Raw genomic sequence first — 24,263 nt, 5'->3', positions numbered from 1 at the left:
TCAAACTATATGAAGAGATAAAATACCTGATGCCATAACATGTGTGAGGTCGTGTTTTCCGTTTGAAGAATCACTTCTTCCTGATGTAAAGGTGCGATTTGGTTTCAGATCTGGAAAAGTTTCTCTTTCTTGCCCTAGAATTCTTCTATGCTCAAAGTTTTCTATTAGATTCTCAGAAAAACTAGAAAAACCCTGGTTGTTTGAGGGTTAAAATTTGAAGGTAATATATTCGATTCTTCTGTAGAGGAAAGAGAAAACTTTTCTTTTGAAGGAAAAGAGATAAAAGATAACTGATAGGCGGAAGAGACGGGGAGAAGTTGAGACATGGTTTCTTTTGTTTTTGTTTTGTTTTGTTTTATTTAATTTCAATTTACTTTTTATTTTTTTCTTAATAAAAAAAGATAACCGACAATCTTGTGACACCAAAAAAATGTAACAAAATAATTAGAAATAAAAGTAAAACTAATCTCGAATTAAAGTCACACTTTCGAAGGTTGTTACACATAACAGTGTGACAACTTTTGTTACACTTATAAGTGTGACACTTGGGTGTTACAAATTCCTCAATTTGGTGTAGTGATTGTTAATGTGCACATAATTGTACACATGTTGATTCAAAATGTGTACATAACTGTATACATGTTGATTTTTAATGTGAACATATATAGTTGTACATCTGTTGATTGTTAATGTGCACATAGTTGTATGCATGTTGATCATCTTGAAAATGATATGATCATGACTACTCAGTTTGAAGCCGAAAAATGTCGAGAACAAAGTTCATGACTACTCAGCTGACACCCAGACTATGGAAATTCCTTTTTTGGCTCTACCATTTGAAGCTGAGACGCATAACGAAACATTTAAAAGGTATTGGTTAATGATCTCCACTCTTCTGTTTGGTTCTTTTATTTTTCATCTAGGGTTTTCTCGTTCGTTTGTTGATAAACGACACATAATTATATGAAAGCAAACAACCTATACATACTTGTCGATATTGCCACTCCAACGTTACGGTGGTGCCTATCGTCTCTCTGACTTTGATAGGGAGAGCCCTTAAGTTTGTCGACATAACACGTGCCATCTTCTGGTGGTAATTTTTCTCCCCTGGTTAAGGAGGAAACCTTTTTAGGTTATCGTAATTTGCAACATCTTCTTACAGTGACTTTTCTCACCATGATTAAAGTGGGAGAACCTTAAAGGTTATCATCCTTAATTACTTACGCCAACTTCTGGTGGCAGATTGTCATGCCAACTTGTCGACCCTCAAACTGTGAAGGGTCCAAGTGTACGACACACTCAGCAATATTCTTATTCTTGAGACATTTAACAAATATCAAATAGATAAGAGGAAACATGTGGAACAGGCGTTTGGAACACTACAAAGTAAATTTATGATCACCTACCACAAATGTAATTATTTTGGGAAAAAAAAGACACGAAATCGATCATGAGAACCTGCTTGATGATGTATAATATGGTTGTAGAGGATGAATTTCATGACCCAAAGTGGCGATATGTGCCGGATGATGTTCATCCACCTATAGTAGCAAATTAAGGCAGACGAGCGAGGCCTTATAAAACCTGACACTGTACGAGAGACTCCGGGTCGATATTACTGCTCATATATGGGAATGACATGGCCAAGGATTGAGCGATGCTTAAATGCCAGGAGATACGAAATGGAAAACCAGATGGACTCTGGAGAAGATACATATGAGGTGGATGTTTATCAATATTTGTACGATCTTTATGAAGCATTTTATGTTGATGGACAATAAGTCGATGGTTGTGTAATTTGTTTTTCCATATCCTTCTAAAAAACACTCAAATATGGATTTCAGTACTATGTTGAACCTTAAAGCACGATTCGCTATGGCATGCTTTTCAATTATTTAAAGCACACTACATTAATCAGATAATAGTTAACTAACTAAGCACATTACGTCAACTGGATAATCTATTAATTAACTAACCAAATTACATGTCTTTAAAACAATTTACTAGAGTACGATTCGTGTTCCAAATATCTCGTTTGCGCCTGAGTAATGAAACTGGATCACTTTTTTATTACAATATGAAAAATCAACGCCTCTCCCATATTATTATTTGATTCAAAGAGACAGTTTCCGAAAAACCTATAATTTTTCTTGAGAGTACTCCGGCGAAATTGAAGCGCAAGTTTTGTTTTGGGGTTTAAACTCGGTGTTGCTTGAAACTCTTGAAAGATATTGTTCCAATAACTTTTTGTATTATATTTGAAGCATGGGGTCGATCAAATACATTACAATATCTTCTGGCAAGTTGGGCGTCTTTCTCCTCCGTAAAATTAACCATTTCTTTGCACAATGGAAAAAATAAACCAAACAGAGAAGAGAAGTAGATGTAAGTCAACTGAGAAAGGAAACTGGATTTATGGTGTAATTAATTTGAGGTAAAGGTATCCCTATATATGGTTAACGATTTACCCAAGGGAAGAAAACGTACAAAGGTTTTCCATTTTACAACGGTAATCGTAAGATTAAATAGTCATCGAAGATCTAATGGGTATCATTATAAAAAAGTCAATGGTTAATTATTTAACGGATAACCACTGTCTGTTTTGTTTTTTAATCGTTAGGTCTTGAACGATATTACAACGGGTATTTTAATCTTACGTCTGTAATTGAAAGCGGATAATCGTTATCTGTTTTCTTTCAACGGTTACATCACAAAGTTGCTATATATACGGGTGGCTTTACCTCAAATGAGTTATACTGCAAATCTCACTACAAATCTTTTAATTTGTTTGATATGTTTTTCATATTTGTGCAAAAGAAATGGTTAGGACAGAAGATCTTGCTTTAACGAATGTTTATATAATGTTTGATACAAATTTAACAGTGGGTAGGTACCAAGACATGAATACTTTTTCGGGGAAAATAGTGGACGAATACCTTAGAACTTTTGGGTCACGCACAAATAAAACCCCGAAAGCACTACAAAATAGATCGTAGTGGCTTTTCTTAGGTTCACTCCGAGTGGATGGACTGAGGCCGAAATAATAAGTGGTTTCATATAAACATTTACATTATGTTATTCACATGAGTGTAACATTAACCTTTTCCTTAATTATTGCAGCACACAAAAGCTAAAACAAAACACATAGGGGAAAGGCGGAAAACCATGATGAAAACATGACCAATTATTCAAACTTATGAGGCATCATGTGGAAGGTTGTGACATCCCAAAGGCTTTAAAGAACCATGCACAACTCAATCAATCGACCCCAACTTTTAGTTGTACAGGTATATCAGACACTGAAGATGGTAAATCATCACCTACTACTGGAGGTGATGGTACAGATACACACACACGATTTTTTTCCCCCAAAGACAAAGCAAGGGGACTCAGAAGAGATAAGGGTAAGCCAAAAAAATTCATGGTTAAAGTTAAAGAAAGGGGATGAAATAATATGCTCCAGTTATTTGAGAAAAAAGAAGCAACAAAAAGTGCAACCAAGGCAGAAGAGTGTGAAATGATGTGTAAGTTATTAGAACAAAGGGAAGAGAAATGTTGGACAGAGAAAAGAAAGACCAAAATGAAGAATTAGACATTCTTTAAAATCAAAGACAAAAATATATGGAAATATATTAATGGATGTGAAGACGCTCCCTCATTGGAAGAGCCGACAATAACAAAAATGCAGGAGGACATATGTGCCCAGATGAGATTTGATCCTCATCAATAATTTATTTATTTATTTTTTAATTTCCAAGTGATAAAATTAATTTATGTCTTTTTTGGTTTTAGTTTTAAATCTATGTACGCTTAATATGTTTTGATATAAATATACGTTTTTCTATTGCAAATAGTGTACTATGTTTTCAACTTAATAGCGTAAAAAAGACCAATGTATCATACTTAAATGGTTTTCATGTGTCTTCACGAAATTCGATTCGATCTCTAATTTTCTGGGTATTAAAAAATAAAATAAAATTGGAATAAGTATTAAAAATACTTATAAGTTCGTCTGTTTATTAAGGAAATTCGAATATACATGTGTGAGCTTTAGAACACTTCATGATGAACTATGTTTACCTCAACTAAAGAGTTTCGATTTCAGTGTTGATCAAATTGAATATTTTTTAAAACGATATCTTAGTTTTAACATTTTTATTACCGTTATGTTCTTCGAATGCTTGAAAAACATGGTCCAAAAATATGTTTCCATGACTTTCACATGCTCCGAGGGGACCATATTTTGTAACTGAAATCCACGCTTCTACAACACCGACATTTTCTTCAACACTAAACCTCATGATTAAGTTCTTACAAAGTTATGTCTTGATCTTTCAAGTTATTGAACGAGTAGGTATTGGATGAGATTAAGCAGAAACATGCAAGGTGTAATAACAATGGTGTCTTCAGAGACAACGATATACAGTTTGGACAAGACCCATTAAAAAGTGACTGTAAGAGATGAGACACAATAATAACAGTGATATGAAAACTCATCCAGACATATCAATGACACGGATTTAATGGGACGAAATGATGCATGAATAATAGTGATTCAAAGTAACGACATGACATGTCAAAAACATCGTTATACACAGTTCAGACAAGAAGCATGGACAAGGAATGAGTGGAAGAGATGAGACACATCAATAGAGTGATTTGAGAATTCAATGAAACACAATTTCCTATAAATTGAGTCCCTCTTTTCCAAAATAACACAACCCAATTCTCGACATCTACTTTATTTTCTACATCTTCGTCTTTGAATTAGTTTTACAATTATGGTTGCTATATTCACTTTGGAAGAAGATACAACCACCACAACATTTTTTTGCGTAAAATGTTAGACGACCTAATCTCGGGTATACATTTATGAGATCTGGCTATTCATAATTTATTAGTTAGTAAGGAAAATCCTCACCAAAAAAGCAAGATGTTACACGAAATAGGGTTAAAACTATAAAAAGAGATGTGACACGGTAAGCTCACAACCTAGTTTCACTTACTGAAACATGCCATTTGGTTTTACAATTGGAGTTAATATAAGTGATTTTCAGTTAAATTGATATTGTAGGAAATACCGTCGAAACAAATAGTATTAAGATCGGACATTTTATTGGGCCAATTTTGTATTTTAACACAGCCCAGCCCAACAACCGTGAAGCTAAAGCAAACTTCTGAATATATATTTTCTTCTCTCTCACGATTTCTCTCAGTTCTTCTTCACTTGTGTCTTCTACATCTCTCTCCTTTTCTCTCTAGCTCTCATCATGGCGACCGCAATGGTTGAAGACAGCACCTTCGAAGATGATCAACTAGCTTCAATGTCCACCGATGATATTGTTAGAAACTCTAGACTGCTGGACACCGAAATTCGTATCCTCAAGGTTCTAGATTCATTTCAAAGAAAAAAAAAACAAATTTATTTAAATTTAATTAATATTTTTGGGAAAATTACTGATTTTTTTTGTTTTCTTTTGGTGTTGGTAATGAAGGAAGAATTGCAAAGAACAAATATGGAATTAGAATCATTTAAAGATAAGATTAAAGAGAATCAAGAGAAGATCAAGCTTAATAAACAGTTACCTTACTTAGTCGGTAACATCGTGGAGGTATACAAATTCAAATCTCTCTCTTTCTTAGAGTTCGTTTAAATTGTTTAGCGAAGTAGATGGATTTACTTTGGTTTTATTTGTATACCTGAATTTTATTTAGAAAACCCTAGATTTTGGGTTTTTTTTTTCATGTTAGAGAAGTGTGTAAATGTCTTGTTTTTTACTTAGATATTGGAAATGAATCCCGAGGAAGATGCTGAGGAAGATGGTGCTAATGTTGATCTCGATTCACAAAGGAAGGGAAAATGTGTTGTATTGAAAACATCTACCCGTCAGGTAAAAAAGTGATTTCATTTTTGTTTGTTGTGTATATGATGTACCCCTGATTGGTTTATTTGTATTGGGAACTCTTTCTGTTGTGTGTAGCTTCTTAGGGTGATTTGTGTAGTAATTTGGAGTGATTTTATGAATTATCTGTAAAGAGACTGTGATAATTGGGAATCATATGTGCAGAATTGCGGATATGTGTGATCAGGGTTTCAAGGGGTATCCTCTTACAAATGGATGAGGTTTAAATTTATAAGTCAGATATGGTGTCTGAATTAATGATTTGTAGTTAACACTTTATTTATTGGTTAGAGTGTTCATCCTAGTTATTTAGGTTTTCTGTAAATATAGTGTAACAGTGATTGTGCTGAAGGAATGAAAATTGATTTAATATCACTTCGTAATCTTTTAATTCCATCTAATCCTCTATGATCCGTCATTTTTCCTATGGTTTCGCTTCTAAGAGGCTTCAACATCGATGTTGTATTTCTTATTGAGCTGTTCGTTTTTATTGCAGACAATTTTCCTACCTGTTATCGGTCTAGTGGATCCTGATAAGCTAAAACCTGGGGATTTGGTTGGTGTTAACAAAGACAGTTACTTGATCTTGGACACTCTTCCATCGGAATATGATTCACGTGTAAAGGCAATGGAAGTTGATGAAAAGCCAACCGAGGATTACAATGATATTGGAGGGTTGGAGAAGCAGGTGCATTTCTTCTTCCAAAACATGAGTGCGTGCACTTTTTTGAAGTGTTGAACTCTTCTGTTCATGGGGCATCTTGTTTTTTTTTTTTTTTTTGTTGCAGATTCAAGAACTTGTGGAGGCTATTGTTCTTCCTATGACGCACAAAGAGAGGTTCCAGAAATTAGGAGTTCGCCCACCCAAAGGAGTGCTCTTGTACGGACCTCCTGGAACGGGGAAAACATTAATGGCTCGAGCTTGTGCAGCACAGACTAATGCCACTTTTTTGAAGCTAGCAGGCCCACAACTTGTTCAGGTTTTCCTTCAATCCTTGAAGAATTCCTTAACCCTGTTTGTTACTGAACAGTTGAACTTGTATAAGTGATATTGCATGCTGAATGTATTCAGATGTTCATCGGAGATGGAGCAAAGCTTGTTCGTGATGCCTTTCAGCTTGCAAAGGAGAAGTCTCCTTGCATCATCTTTATAGATGAAATCGACGCAATTGGTACCAAAAGATTTGACAGGTATGCAGAGCCTCCCTCCCTCTCTCTCTCTACCCTCACTTTCCTAGCCCATTCTCATTGAGTGGCCGAGATATGCTGATAATGGCAGAGATCACAATGAGCATCAGAGATATCTGATAGACATCTTGTAACTGGGTTCTTAAAGACTTTAGGCTCACCCCAGACATGTGGTTCTGTGGTGAAAATTAGAACTCCCTACGGTGAGATTCAGAAATTGTTGCATAATCGAAGTTGCTATACGTTTGAATGGAGTAAATGTGTTCATATTTAAGTTCTTCTGGTATGTCTTCCATACCCTTATTTTGCTTGTGGCAAATGGTTGAGAACATAAATTTTGGACATTTTTTCAGCACTATATTAGTGTGTATATAACATAGCAGCCATGTCATTGCAGTGAAGTGAGTGGAGATAGGGAAGTGCAAAGGACTATGTTGGAGTTGCTGAATCAGCTTGATGGTTTCAGCAGTGATGACCGTATAAAAGTCAGTATCTTATCTTATCTTATATACAGTAATATCAGTTGGTTGGATTCTTCTGCCAGATATACAGTATAATGTTTCAGATGCTGTATCACGCAGAGTGCGTCTAGATATTTAGTCAAAGCAAAACCTCTCTCTCAAAATTCTGTTTCGAAGTGGTCAAAGTTTATTTTTAAAATCTGTTTCTTCGTATGTACATTACTCAAATATATGTCATGGTTAACTGCAGGTGATAGCAGCAACAAACCGAGCTGACATCCTGGATCCTGCCCTCATGCGTTCAGGTCGTTTAGATCGAAAAATTGAGTTTCCACATCCCACTGAAGAAGCTAGAGCTCGAATATTGCAGGTAATTTAAACTGTTCGTACTTTATATTTTCTATTCTGCTACTCACTCAGTTTGTTTATGCTGATAATTCTGATTGAATTGCAGATCCATTCAAGAAAAATGAATGTAAACCCAGATGTCAATTTTGAGGAGTTGGCTCGTTCAACAGATGATTTCAACGGAGCGCAGCTGAAAGCCGTCTGTGTGGAGGCTGGTATGCTGGCTCTGCGTCGAGATGCAACTGAGGTACGTAAAGGGCCTTGCCCTAGTTTTTGTTTCTATGTCCTAAACCTAAGGTTTAAGCCTCACAACTACTCCCAAAGCTATACGTAGAATAACAGCAATTATGACTGGTAATTTTGGATTCGCACATATTCAAATAACTCATATAATAGAAACATTGAGAACCTTCCAGATGAGGGAAAGATAGAATGATATAACTATATTCGACACTAGATCATTCCCAAAAAATGTTCACACCTGTGTGCTTCATGAGATTTAAGGTTTGTCTTTTAGGAATAGGTGTTAGTTAGCCCTGATAGCACCACAAGGTGTAAGCTTTTGATAATAAAGTAGTTGTATATGTTCTCTCTCTGCTATTCTTTCATTAGTACTATATAGAAAGAAAGAATCATTTAACTACAGTCAACTCTAGATCATGCCCAGAAATTGTCCACTTCTCTTGGTAAATTATATGTGCTTCATGAGCGATTTTAAGGACTGTCTTTTAGCAATAGGTGTTAGTTACCCCTGATAGTACCCATAAATAATAAAGTAGTTGTATATGTTCTCAGTTCTCACTCTACTATTCCTTCATTAGTGCTATATGATAAATACAATTATCGATCAGCAGTATGAGTGCTGCTATTGGGAAGATTAGCTGACACTTGTTTACGTTTGAATTCCAGGTGATCCATGAAGACTTTAATGAAGGTATTATTCAAGTTCAAGCGAAGAAGAAAGCCAGTCTTAATTATTATGCATAATTTGAGTTTGTATTACCGTTTGTATTACTAGACGTATGGCACAGTCTTCCAGTATCATCAACCACTTTTTGTGTGCTTATTTTTTTTCTTTCTTAGTTCAAGTTTATATTCTGCAGTGAATTCTAGAGCATCATTGGTTCATGGTTCAAATTTACTATTATAAACAGTGAAAAACTCGTTTGGTTTTACCATTTTATAGAACTAATCTCAACTAACATCAAAAAGAAGGTTGAAGCAGCTGAATACATATTTTTGATCCCAATAGGGATATGTGAGAAACATATCAACAGTATGTTCAGGGAAAACAGATCACACATGAGAGACTTGAGATTTTAGACATATTCAGGGAAATAGACTTTGTCTACATCCAACTATCGTGGGGGTCAACTGCCAACAGGCGTCGTGTTTCGCTGAACTTTTCCATCTTCTCACCGTCTTTGCTGAAGTTCCATCTTCTCACTGTCATATAAATCCAATGTGAACATCCTAACAGGCACCTAAAAAATTCAAAAAGCACTCGAAGGGTCGTCTACAAAATCTGTTAAGTTTATGAAATTCTGAGAATGAAGAGATGAGGGAATATGGGATTGCGATTCTAGTATTGGGTTGAGGGCAAGCCTCTCAAGAACGTCTTTGATTGGACCACGTGAAGTAGGGATAGCTTCATCAGTAAGAGAGTAGGGGAAAATACGGTTTAGTCCAAAAGTCAGTCCAAAACTACGGTTTAGTCCAGTCCGAATCAACTAGGTACAAATTAATCCAAAATATGGGAAAGTACACTAATAACCTTATTCTTTACAATTTAGTCCAAATATTTGGAGTTTAGTCCACAATGACTTATGATGATGTCAGCAATTTTAATTAACATAAAAATAATTAAAATACAATTTATCTTTTGAACCTTTTGTCCAAAATTCGCAAACTTGATATATATTCGGAAAGCTCGTTCCGAGAACTACAAAAAGAGTACCCATATGACTATATTATTCTCATTTTTTTTTTTTAATTTATACTAATATATAACTATGTACACATGCAAAAATCAAGAAAATCCAACATCCTTGGTAGCCAACAACCACTCTAGTATATACAGACTATCAGAACTATCAACCACGACAAGCTCTAGTTGATTAGTAGTCGGATTTGTAGAGGTTGGTTTAGCAGTTAACCTGTATCAAGGACAAAACAATAAAACATAAGAATTCGCAGCTTGAAAAATAAGTGATTAACCTTGCACTAACAACCACATAAGTGACAAAGCAAGAAAATGAATAAAGTAAAAAGTTAATCAGTTACTGATTTAATTCATTTTGGCCTGACTGCACAAGACATCCCAGTACAGTGAATTACTAAACAATTGCAATTCAAATACTTATACAAAATATGTAATATATCCATGAAACGGTACAATGGTGTGCAACTATGTACACATCTACCAAAACCTAGAAAATCCAACATAAATGCGCATAGAACAGTCCATATATCAATGAGACGGGAGAATGGAATACAACAATGTACACATCTATAAAAACCTACAAAATTCAACATCCATACCCATAGAACATGTCGTATATCCAGAAGACGGGACAATGGTGTACAACTATGTACACATCTACAAAACACGTAGAAAATCCAACATATATAAACATTAGAACGTGCAGTATATCAATTAGACAGGACAATGGTGTACAACTATGTAGACATCTACAAAAACATAGAAAATACAATATCCATACCCATAAAAAAAAGGTTGTATATCAATGAGACTGGACAATGGTGTACAATTATGTAGACATCTACAAAAACCAACTAAGAAATACCCATCAAACAGGCCGTACATCAATGACACATGATAATGGTATATAACTTTGTACACATATACAAAAACCTAAAAAATGAAATACACCTTGTTCCGTCCCAACAAGTTATCAGTCTTATACCTCCTAAATTAACATCTGGCATTCAAATGCTAGTATCATGTGCAATTTCTTCCAATTCAAATGGGATTAAAAGTGATATTGTGTAATATAATCTGGGAGATATTAGATAACAAATACAAATATTATACTATGTAATCTAATCAAGGAGTATATTAGAAAGTGCACATAGTGCTGCAAAATTTCTTTCCTACTAATAAGTTTTGTAATAAGCTGCTACTTCTGATATCATTAACTTGATTATATAATTACAATTATTTATCACTCTTTTGATAAATAACCAAAATATTTGCATACATCGAAAGATTAAAAAAACTAATCATTCTTAACCAAAAGTGTCATAAATCCGAGGTTTGCTTATTTTAACTTCAACTTTCAAACTCCTAGTTGCCCACTCAACAACTTGGTTTCGAGACTGAACTTATTCCTAGTCAAATTGAAAGAGTAAATTCGACTTACCTACATCTGAAATACAAATAACCATTCAAAGAAAGTTAAGATTATCTTCCTCACTACATAACTCCCACGAAAACACAACTGGTGTACAAGAAAATACACCGGATAAGTAGTTACCACACATCAAATAAGAAAATACACAGTAGGCGTATTCAAGTAACCAACTAAGAATTGAAGAGTTGGCAAGTTAAAACATGACAAAAACTAGATATCAACAAAGAATTGATTAGTGTAGGAAATTTCTTGTGTACCTTACTTGATTAGTTTTGGAGTTGCACATGTCGCATGAATGGACTGAAGAACGCAAAGGCAGGGTTCGGGATCGCTTGTGGTTCGTTGGGGAAGCATACAATACTAATGCTTTACCAGAAATTCGAACCTATAACACCAGCACACTCGATCCATTTTCTTCTTTGTTCTTCTCTACTAAAACCACATCAAAAACATTTTTCAAAATAACAAGCCTACTTCATACCCTAACATAAAGTTTTACGACTCTTGTTTGTCATTCTTTGACGGTATTCAACTTCTAAATCACATAAATCTTCAAACACGACCACTACTCCTTGGAAACAATTCACTCTACTGTCACCAGTTGATATGTAAAGTAGTTGGTAATCCTTGAAAACAGTATACCCGTAATTTACGTCACGTGATATTATAGGTGTACCAATATGTACACATTAAGAATTGTGTTTTACAAAAGTCATGTACGCTAAGTGTTGTAACTCGAAGAAGAGAAATGTACCTTCCTATAGAGATTCAATAAGGAAAATAGCAGGAAGACCAATGCCAACACCAGGAAAATTGTACCAACACCAGACCCAACACCGTAGCCAGCACCAACATAACCAATAACCCCAGGACCAAAACCAGTACCCAACCAACACCACATCCAATCCCTAATCCCATACCTCCAAAATGCTCCACTAGTTGGATGAACTGGATTCCATCCCTCATATCTCCTAAATAATCTCCTTATTATCATCAGGACCTACAAGCGAACAAAACAAAAATAATCCCATAATCAAACTTATATGCACATTAACGATCAGCAGGTGTACAACTATGTACCCAGATCAAAATCAACATGTGTACAATTATGTACACATTAAGAATCAACGTGTGTATAACTATGTTGACATTAAAAACCCTAGCATCAACTATGGAATTCATTTCAAAATTTAAAGTACCTAAAAATGTAGGAACAATCCAGAAGAAATGAATCAATCTAAAATATTGTCGAAGTATTCATGGTTGCTAAAGGAGGGTACGTACCAATATTGCTTAAGAAATCAATCCACCAACATAATGATTGGCATATATAAAAGTAAAGCTAGAGCTCCAACCAAAAAATCAAGGAGACAAGAGTTGATATCTTGTGGTTATTGTTATTAATGCATGGACAAGGACGACCTTGAGAGTACAGATTTGGCTAGATCTTCATTCATCTTCACTGAAAATGGTGGCATCTGCTTCATTATTCCTGACATATCGTTCAAGTTGCGCAACATGCAAATTGAATGGAAAAATTAAAACACATGAGATTTTTTTATGCACATTAGCAAAACAAAACATTAATATTTTATCGATGCTCTTTAGAACGGACGTTAAATTAAGAAAAGTGAATTGCAAAGAGTTACAGAACTTACGGTAGTTACAGAACTTACAGTATAACCCAATGGATTGGGGAACCCTGCAAATAACATAAATGTGTTCACCGATTTCTTTCCTCCCAGCCTAGAGTTCCCACGTGCTTCAAGGAACTTCTCACATGGAATGTTTCACAATAACTAATTTTATGAGCTTATGAAAACATTTTTTTCACATGTGCACCAGTTTGTACACCCAAGTTATTTATGCAAGTATGAACTTATGGAGTAAATTTTTCATATGTGCACCAGTTTGTACACCTTAATTATTTACGCAAGCATGAGCTTATGAAGTCATTTTTGTGTATGTACACCAGTTTGTACACCCTAGTTATTTACGCATGCATAAGCTAATGGAGTCATTTTTTCCACACGTACAACAGTTTGTACACCCTATTTATTTACACAACCATAAGGTTATGGAGTAATATTTTTTCATATTTATGGAGTCATTTTTTCATATGTATGCTAGTTTGTATACACCCTAGTTCATAAAGAGTCACTTAACTTCAAGCAAACAAAAAGAATCAATATGTGTACAACTATGTACACATTAGACAACAATAACATTTAAAGCACAATAGTAAAAAGAAATTCTGAATTTCATATCAACCAAATTAAATCTGTTAATCATTGAAAAAATCTTTTTTTCAAAACTTCCATTTCATTCATCTGTTACAAAAATAATCGTTTCATTTTACATAAAAACGACCACATTCCTAGACATCTTCAGGTGAATCCAAGGAATTCTACTAGCTAGTTGCCAAATTACTAGGTACTAAGTAAAACGAATCATTTTAAGAGTTAACGAGAATAAAATGTAGTCTCTTGTTCCGCTGGTATCATCAGTTGAAAATAGAAGACATACTAGATAATCTAGCCACTGGAGCGCGAAGCTTCTCATCCGCATAAACCAACTCCCTAACCAAAAACTTAAATGGTACACTTTTTTACAATAGTGGCCTTAAGCTTTCAACAACTACAACCTAGGTTTATCAATACTCAAATAAAAATAAATTTGGCGTATAGATCAAGAGGTTTATAAAAGGATTAAGTAAAGCGTATAATGTGATTAAAGGGACTAACCAGCCACAGCCTCAGACAGGGTGAAACAAAGTGCTTGCAAGAAAATCTTTGATAACATCCACTTATTTATTAAACTGCGTGTTTTCTGTAATGATCATAGGGAAGCATTATTATCGGGGAATATAAAACTAGACGGAAACATTTATCTAAATATAGGAATCAAAATGTTGAGAACCCATGTTCTTGGTTTGGTATTAGTATTATCATATATGAAAATACAGTTTAAAAAATGAGCTCATCTGTTGGTGTTGCTAAACCAACTTGGTTACTAAGACAATGAAAACCCATCTTAAGATTAACATGGTAATTGAAGATTAAGAAAGCCAAAAAATGGGAGAAATCTCTCAAAGATGCTAGAAAATCATACCCAAAGGACGCAATATTCTTTATTTTGCTCTCTAAGAAGACCTTCCTTAGCCCAAGCCTGTCAGAATTAAATGTATGGAACTATTGAAAACTATACCAAAAGGCTCTCAAAAGAAAAGGTGAAAATGCATGTGAAAGATACCACTTAGCTGTCAAATTTAGCATCATATTTTCATATTTGTCATCTTCAATTGTGTCTCATGCATCGCATGTTCCCTTTCTCATAACTAATTGCTCCAAGCAATTGCATAAATTCCACGGTAGAACATAAGAAACAAATATGATGTGTCATCAGATGTGTATCACCATCTCACATATACAGTTCCTACCAACATTAGTAAAACAACTTAGCAAGAAACTATAACTACATTGTGTATGACTTAACCACATAATAATATGATTTCAATACATTTTGATTCCCAATTTTTATAAACTGACAACTGCTGAGATTAACAACTATTTATGATATTTTACAAAGAATTATTTTCGAATCTAAACTAATAAACTTGAATTGACTTTGTGTACCCAACATAAGCAATAATTTCCTAAAAAGTGACATAGATCTAAATTATGATATTAATCGAATAGGAAATTCGAAGAAATTGAATCAATAAGTTTATAAAATTGTCTTTTTTCTTTCCGGAATCGATATAGAAATCGATAAATTAAATGATAAGAACAGATTGAACTTACCTTTCAAAGCGACTATAATGATGAAATCCACAAATTAATCTGCTGATACTGAATCTCATCAACTTTTTTCCTAGATTTGAAATTAATCCTCAAGAAAAATGACGAAGACGATTTAGGCTTGGAACTCAATTGAATCGAGTATTTGATTGATTCTCGGATCTATGTTTGGAAGTTGAAAATGTCGAGATTAGTTTTTAGGATTTGTTCTTGGAAAGGAAGAGCTTCTAAGAAAATGAAGTGAAGAAATAAAGAACTGAATTTTAAGAAGTAATATCACGTTTAACTGGTGGATATTTTTGTCATAAAAAATAACAATTATGGACTGAATCGTCTATAAATGGACTAACTTGTTTTAAATTGGGTAGATTTAGACTAGCCAGTACTAGGCCTGAGAGGGGCGGACTAGAACGTCCAAAGCCCAAAAAAAAATCGATTAAATGTTAATTTCCACATGAGAGTAACCACTGCATTTTGTTGATGTTACATTTGACAAGAGCTTTGGTCTTCGATTTGGCGGCATCAATAATACTACCTACTGGGTTAGGTCATGGATAGGCTCTTCGATACAATTAGCCTTGGGCATCTTAGGAAGGTCGTGATCGATTCAGATGAAAGCGTTACCAACAACAGACTATACGAACTGAAGGTTGCACATATTTACTGCGACGGTTTCAATATGTACCATTAACTTTTATAATGCTCACGTTGATTGTGAAGCTATGCCGATTCGTTTGATCAATTATGTTCTAGTCAATAGTGAAAAGGACACCAATACAATGCAGTAGTATATCTATGACCTGACAATTCAAAAGGAATGCACAATCAACGAGACAAAATCGAAAGAAACAAAGCCCTACCATGTCAACTTGTAAGTATACTCCACTGTTATTATGGATAATGGCAAATATAGTTTTACCAGAAAACACCTGCAGTTATACTCGACGTTACATTTATTTAGTAGCAAGACATTGTACTTAATTGAAGATACTATAATTGAACAACATCCGACGAACCAATTATGAATTTGATCTTTAGCATTCTAGATCGTTCGTTCTAAAGCTGATCTTGAAGATACAAATTTCAATTTTTGGTTTTAGGTTTCTTCACAATCATCACATTGCAGTGAGCATGATGCGCACAATAATCACTTACACTTCCCAAAACAGCCCTATGAAAGGAAAAAAAAAAGATCAAAACTCGACGACAATAAAAGAAATAACTCTCGATCTGGCAAGCGACAAACAGCAACATTTAGCGAGTAAAATGAATAGATCTTATACCTTTTCAATGCTCCATAACCATGGCTACCCACAACCAAAACTGTTGCATGATGTCTATCTACGGCATCACAAAGAACATTTCTAGCGTCGCCTTCGACCACATCTACTGTGATCTCCTTAACCTACACACCAATTCACGAAGTTAGCTTCATTTACCGATGTCTCAACAGTTAAGTTACTGATCTATGAGATAAATGTAAAATTGACTATTACCGATTTCCCGATGACCTCCTTTGCTTTCTCTACAACCCTAGTCGCTGCCCTTTTCAAATCCATCTCCACAAACGGCAAAACTTCCGCAGCTCCTGCGAAAACAGCTATCCACATTAGCAACAGAAATAACAAAGTTAACTACATACATTTCAAATACGATTTAGGAAACAATATTGTGAGGGAAGATTTACCGGGTCCAGCAAGTCCAATGACGGAAGCTGGGGCAGGTTTGGAATGAACAATTACGAGTTTATAAGGCTGTTGTTCTTCGGAGAACGAAGCGAAAAAACGATCAATAGTCCATTGAAGTGCGTAAAAACTATGTTCGCTATCATCGATTCCGACCATCATAACCGGTTTCTCTGCTGCCATTATGTGATAAATGCTTTAGCCTCAACTATCTGTTTGTGTGTGTTTCTGTCTCTCTACCCTGTAGAACTATAGAGAAGCAATTCTGGGGCACTAGAGTTTTCAAGGTGAGTCAGTTAATCAAATTGTGATATACTAGCAATAAACAGTTAGTATAGAACTACTTCATCTCTATTCGTGCCACGTGTCACACTAAACTCACCGTTAAACTTCTGAAACTATGGGGTTAGTTATTTTCAGTTAGTCCTTTTGAAAGGGTCATTTTCTAGAGTTCTAGAAAGTCGGGCACAAAAAACTCTTGCGAGTTCAATATTTCAGTGGTTTCTGGGGATTAGACTTAAGCTTGAGGTGCCTTAGTCATATAATACTGAAAGAACATGTCCTGCATTTACAACGTAATTAAATGAGTTTATCTCATGTTCTTCTATTTGTGGATTCTGCCTTGGACGAGAGGAGAATGCTAGTCACATCTTCCTACATGGCAGACAATGTATGCATCATTCTTCGCCTAAAAATGGTTGGGTCTGGGCTAGATCCTTCACTCTTTTTGATGCAAACCTGCAATGGAGAAGGGAAGTTCATCATACCAGCACGTTTTGGGTGTTATATGGCTGGAGCAAAACCAAAGAATATATTCTACCAAGAGTTCAATGAGGATCAAGTGGCTAGAAGAAATAGGTCTCTAATTTGTTTTTCATGGGTGAAAATAATTCTGTTAGAGAAAATGAATTTATACAATAGTTTGGATTTTTGGTCTTGGTGGGATTGGAACTTAGGATCTATTGGTCACTAAGGATACTAGCTCATTTTCACTATTTGTGAATGAACCTTTAGTCCCACATAGGGAAAACTAAAGATGATACCTCTCCATAAGTATTGAATTTTTTGATATTAGAGTGGCCCTTGGGTCATTAGCACTTTTGTGCGAGGGAGAGGACTTAGGCAATGGGCTAGTTGGTGCAATCACACATTTTCACGCACGCCGCCGTCCGCGCCGGGCTCGGGCTCGGGTGTCGGTCAAGACTTATATTTTTTGGCAAAATTTCTTTTGAATTATCGAATTAATATTTGAAACAAAATAATTCTTTGGGCAACATTATGTTTATGCATGAACTTAAATTTGTATGAACGTTTTTATATCAAACTTAAATTTGCATGAACGTTTTATATCAAACATAATGACGCATGAACGTTTCAAATCGATATTAAGTGATGCATGAACGTTTAAAACCGTTGGAAAAATCTGAATTAATTGAAATTGTTTTAATGCGCGTTTATGAGACCTCTCTCTATTCTCCCCTATATAAAGCGATCACTTTCTCTCATTTCGTTTTGTGTCCAGAAGAGCTACTATCCTCTTCTTTTCGTCTTCTCCCCCTGTGTGGTCCTTTATTTTTCATTCCGTGCGCAATCGCTGTTGAGATCGTAAGAGTGGGCAAGTACTGTAGTGCTAACAGTGCTTGCAATGGGCAGTTTTATCCTGGATACGAACTTGACCACAGGGTATAGGCATCACTCATTCTTGAGACGTACCGGTCAAATATCGTGTTAAGGACAGCGTGTTGAACACGTGACTCTGTCCTCTGTTTGCAGTTCAATTGAGTGTCTATTTACCTTCCAGAAATTAATCTTTTTATTCTAACATCTTTCTTGAGTGTTTTATTGTACAGACACAACAAATTCAACCTGAAGTTAAAACCAATATTCTTCAGCTCTCGGATTTATGGAGAGGGGACCGGTTTATTACATGGGATCCTCATTGAGATTCTTTGATCACTGTTGATCCTTTTTCTCTTTTATTCCTTCTGTAGTTTTTTGTCTCTGCTCTTTTTTCTTGTAGATATTTTCATGATCAGGTAGCTAGATACGGAGTTTTTTGCTCCTTGTCTCCACTGATTGTGGCTATCTCTGTATACTCCTAGTTCCTATTAATTTTGGTCAGCATAATCCCAGGTCTCTTATTAATTTTGTATGCTTCCTAGTTCCTACTCAATTTGTTTGCCTTCTTGTGCCTTCAAGGCCTCAATGCATTTCAGGTGGACTCTCTTTTAAGAATTTACTGAATTGGTCATGCGATTTTGTTGTCAGTTGTACAGGACGGCAGACTCATTCACACAATGTACTTGGGTAATGATGGTTTTTAGTCTTTACACTGCAATGATAAAGTGGCTTTAAGATTTTGAATTGAAGATCACGTTGTTTTGTGGATCTCAACTTCTTACACCTACTTGCCTTTTTTTAAAAGCAAAACAAAAGGTTTCTGCTATGACTAATTAAGCATTTCTTCGACATCATTCCCTTAAGCCTTAATATACAGTATTCAAATCGACCCGCCCCCTCTCCTCCTTTTTTTTTTTGCTGGACTATAATTAATATCGACCCTACCTTGGTTTTTTATGAACACCAATATCCAACTAATAAGAATAAAAAAAAAACTCTCCAATTCTTCAACCTAAGAAACAAGTTCTTTTTGATAATGTCACAATGATGGGGCATCACAATTAAATAGAGATTAGATGCTAATTAATAAGCACCAATTATAACTTAGAAGTCGTATTAAGGAAATACTGGAAAACTAATTCGTGACATCTAGTGTCATCTAACATATGCTACAATAGTGTTCTACCTAAACTTGGTCGTTATCATCATTCTTGGAAGCATTAACTCTTCTTTCTTTTCTTTTTTTAAGTTGATATGAAATTAAATGATTAAATAGTCATTTAAGTTTATAGGATTATATCACTGATTTCTAAGTTCCAAAATTCGAAATATCAAAGCCAAAGTCAAAGGACTAAAATGGGAACTAATTAGCTTAAACATTTTGGGTTGATGATGGAATAGTAATACTTTCTTTCGTCCAAGTTATACCGGTGGAAAATAAATTTTTGTTTGTCCAACTAGATAACTTGAGTTATCATTCCAAGGTTAGTTTTGATATATATTCCAAGGTTAGTTTTTATTCTATTACCCTTTCCGAGTAAAAAAAATATGTCCCTACTAATATTGTAAAGATATTATTATTATGATAACATTAATTCTTCCAATAATTAGAAAAAGAAAATTACACCAACTTAACACTTCAATCTACTGCGAGGATATACATTCCATCTTCCTTAATTCTTTATTTATCATCGCTTGTCGACTTTGAAGATATCAATGAAGTCCAAGTTCATCCTTTAGTGTCCGTTTATTTATGTTTTAGCTTACTAGCGAGTTTATCTCTACTTGCATGTGGTTGTTATCTTTTTAACAATTACATTTTGGCGCCGAGTATAGGGATATTTAGGCCAAGCTTATGCAAATGGGAATTTTATTTTTTGATTCCACCTTTTGCTGAGACGCGAAATGGAGAAGCTTCCAAATTAAGCTCAAAAGAGTAAAAACATTACGAGAGAATCTTGCGTGAGAGCTACACAACAAACCAACGTCTATTTAGCAAAGTCATGTTGTTGCCACGAACAAGGCAGCATCAAAGACAATTACAATCAGATGGAAACACAGTCAGCATGAGAGTAGTTAAATCACCCATCAAGAGGCAAGGAAAAGTTGTCGCAACATACCAACAATCAGAAGAAGTCGATAATTCAGATAAAGACACGGATAAAAATAACCAAAGACGCGCGCAGAGAAGAATGTAAAAGCCGGACCGGCTAAAAAATGTAAAAGAAGATGATGAACACACCAAACATACCTGTAGCAAGGAGGCTAGACGCACCACATAAATCAAGTATGACTACTCGCACGAAAAAAAGACGAAAGAATCAACAAATGCAGCAAATAAGTGACCACCGGTGAAAAAGAAAGCAGTATGGAAGAAAGCTATGCAAAGATGAAGGATCACAATACATGAACGGTCGACTCACTAGATGGATGTTGTACCGTAAGAAATAGATCCGAGAATAAAGCGACTAGACGAACTACCGCAACAAATGGATATCCAAGTATCCGTCACAGTACCAACACCTTACTCTTTCTAAGAGTGATTATTTGGTTGCAGCTCTTTCTCAATACGTGCTCTTTAATTTTATAAAAGAGTTGTTTTTAGTTTATTGAAAAGGAGAGGGTACCAAGTACACCATCAACTTTTTCGTTTGGTAACCTGTATGGACAAAACCCAATACAATTGCAAGTAGATCTAAAAAAAAAATCCATGAATAATATGTATTTAGTTATTTTTCTTTCTTATCTCTTTCACAATCAATATGTCTAGACACACAGTCTGTGAACTTGATAGTGTAAAAGAGTTCTTGGACGATCTCACAAATCAATATCCAAGATCATTGAAGTCGTATCCAAATCAAGAGGATGCAAATTCTAACAAGTATGAAACTTGCAATCTACATTTCAAGATACGAATTCAACAAGAACAAGTCTTGTTTATTGATCTTAGTTTATAAAGACTTAAACTATCTAGATTCAATACGCACTACTTGTGTTATTCCTATTATAAAGATAAAATAATATAATATAATGCAAAAAAGAAAAAACACAAGACACCTGAAGTTTTGTTAACGATAAAGACGACACCTGCAAAAAAACCTCGAGATCTCGTCCAGCTTTGAACATCAAATTGTATTAAGCTTCTACAGACACTATCCCACTATCATACTTCGGACTGGAATATATTTTAGATCTAATAAACCCTCCAAGCAATTCAAATGCATTTATGCTCATTACGTCTCTTGAACCTCGCAAAACTCTACGTAATTGATTCCCTTAGCTGACGTCATTTACAACATAAGTGTTGCTTCAACCTAGGTGGAGACTTTTAATACTAATCCGCCTCTAACATATAAACATATTAGATTTCCCTTGTGATTTTTCAATCTAGGTTTGAAAATCTGTTTTCAATAGACAAAGTCCATCAAACCTCACGAATTTGGAACATTTATGCTCAGTTAGCTGAGAATCCTGGATTACTAAACACCTCTCAAGAATAATCTAAACAAATCAAGAAGAGTTTAAAAACTTTAGATATCTATCTCGAGGAATCACAAAGTCTGAGACGAAGAGAAATTTGTGATTTTTATCTATCTCGTTCCTGATCCGAGATTACAAAAACCTCAAAGATCAATAAGAACAAGATTATGATACAAGAACTAATAGGTAAAAGATAATCTGACCTATCTAAACGAATCCATATGTGAAGTCTTTAAGTCGTAACCTAGAATACAATTCAAGAAGAACCTAGGTTATAGAGGACGACTCTAGCTTAACAACTATGACACAAAAGTACTAGGGATTATGATTTTTTTTTTTTGAAGCATTAATACATGAATAAAAATTAGGGATTATGAAATCTTGTTGCAAGGTCCTCTCTATTTATAATTTTTCAAGGCTCTAGGTAGCTTTGAATTCAAGCTATGATAACTTGATTCCAAGCAAACACTTTCTCAGTTTAGATGAAATTCTTATTAGAAATTATTGTAAGCATGTGAGCAGTCCGCGTTGAAATTACACGAAATAATATACATTATGGTCTATGGTTCTGGAACCGTGTACAACGATAGTTAATATAGGAAATTATTCCTTTTGAAATTTCAAGGATAAATGGTATTCAATAACACTCATGCCTTAAACCATAATTTACAAATACAGAGTGATTTAGTAAACAAAGTCGTCTTATAATTGTTTATGAGAGTTATAGCAATGCCAAACACATTTGTGAAAATAGTTTATGAGTATTTTCTTGATTCAGAATTGTGTAGGTATGCCTACCAAGTATGCATACCTATGGGCAGTCAGCGAACTTGGGCTCTTGAGGTGCATTACAGGGTACGTGTACCCTTAGACATTCGCAAACTCATATCCCAGGGATACGTGTACTGGGTATGCGTACCTTCCACCCATTCTCGAACTCAGAACCATGGGGTACGCATACTGGGTATGTATACCCATCCCGTTTCAGAACTCAAATCACTAGGATACGCATACTGGGTATGTGTACCTACCATGTGTCCAGAATTCAGTATGTTCTGAAAACTCTCTCTAAGCAATTTGAAACATTCCGAGTGGCCATATACAATAAATATCATTGCTTGGAAAAAATTTAAATGATCAACTTAAAGCAAAAATAGTTCGAGAGCACAATTTTTTTTTCTAAATTAAGATTGTTAAAGATCTAAGAACATCCATTGATTGAATCATATTTCAAGATATTTTTCAAGACAAGCTTGACTCAAAATTTCTTATTTGCAATTATAAATCTACTAAAAGCATACGACATAATCTCATAAGATAGAATGGTAAATGCCTTGAGTAAATAGGATGGTTTAGTTTTCACATACCTTTTGTCGATGAAGTTCTCCAAATGTCTTCGTTTGTTCTTCAGTCTTTAACCTTCTCAGTGATGTCTGATACTCAACTACCATACTCCAATCCTAGTACGAGACTTAACTTTAGAAGACTAAAAATCAAGATGTAGTTTTGTACAACTAATAATGACGACAAGCTTGAGGTAGCAAGACTGCGAGTTCTACCGATCAGTGCTCTAACATTATTATACACTGGAGGAATATAACCTTGAGTTTATTTACTGTCTAATGTATCCATCTTAAATGCATTTATAAAATGTGGATTCCTTGCAAGGTGAACGCAAGCCAGCTACGTAAAAATAAGCGTGCAATCTGGTTATCCCGTTCTTCAAGTTTTGCATCATTTAACATTTTCTATATTGAGCTCTCATTATTTTTTTTATTCTTCTTATGATCTTCAAAAGCAAAAGAAGAATTGGTGTGAAATAAGATCCATTACCTGATGCAGATGTTGGTAGAGACAAATTTCTTACACATGAACCTGCAATTGCGATTCCTTGAAACTTTAGTCTACTTAGTTACATACTTCCATAAAGGAGTGGGACTTAGATTTTCATCACTCATTCTTGCATCAAACACACACAAAGATAACAATCAATAATTTAACTTAATACAAGCACATAAGACGTAAGACATGTAACATCAACGGTATCAAATCAATTTACAATTTTTTTTTAAAGTAGTAGTTCCATAGATTGTTAATAAATCATACACCCATCACTGGGTATATATCATTAACTTCAACTAGATAATATTAAGCGTCGTCCAAAAAAAACACTAGATAATATTAACAAATTATATATTTTCTCTATAAGGAAAAAATGAAAAGTTTAACTTCTAAGAAGTTAAGAATGTTTACATCCAGTAAAAGAAGGACATTAATAATAAAGATTACCTTGCAATTATTAGGTCAAAAATTTGCGATGATATAAAAATTGATTTACGACACAATTTGATCTAAAAATACCATAAAACCTAGTGAAAAGAAGAGAATGAAAAAAAGATGGAAA

General features: G+C 34.7%; 2 protein-coding genes across 2 annotated transcripts; one reads left to right on the top strand and one right to left on the bottom strand.

The window, feature by feature from the left end:
* The first annotated feature begins 5,215 nt into the window (after positions 1–5,215).
* On the top strand, positions 5,216–9,078 carry LOC113350270 (26S proteasome regulatory subunit 6A homolog). Its single transcript, XM_026594389.1, has 10 exons — positions 5,216–5,387; positions 5,496–5,612; positions 5,784–5,891; positions 6,400–6,591; positions 6,692–6,883; positions 6,976–7,094; positions 7,489–7,576; positions 7,803–7,922; positions 8,007–8,147; positions 8,810–9,078. Exons 1-10 carry the CDS (start codon positions 5,271–5,273, stop codon positions 8,885–8,887), a joined length of 1,272 nt encoding a protein of 423 aa, XP_026450174.1. The 5' UTR covers positions 5,216–5,270; the 3' UTR covers positions 8,888–9,078.
* Positions 9,079–15,936: 6,858 nt separating this feature from the next.
* On the bottom strand, positions 15,937–17,027 carry LOC113354400 (universal stress protein PHOS34-like). The gene is made up of 4 exons (XM_026597741.1): positions 16,762–17,027; positions 16,571–16,662; positions 16,358–16,479; positions 15,937–16,245 (listed from the first exon to the last, which is right to left on the bottom strand). Exons 1-4 carry the CDS (start codon positions 16,940–16,942, stop codon positions 16,158–16,160), a joined length of 483 nt encoding a protein of 160 aa, XP_026453526.1. The 5' UTR covers positions 16,943–17,027; the 3' UTR covers positions 15,937–16,157.
* Positions 17,028–24,263: the final 7,236 nt, after the last annotated feature.

The sequence above is a fragment of the Papaver somniferum genome, chromosome 2 (genome assembly GCF_003573695.1).
Source record: "Papaver somniferum cultivar HN1 chromosome 2, ASM357369v1, whole genome shotgun sequence".
NCBI lineage: Eukaryota > Viridiplantae > Streptophyta > Magnoliopsida > Ranunculales > Papaveraceae > Papaver > Papaver somniferum.
This window is presented reverse-complemented; position numbering and strand designations above follow the sequence as displayed.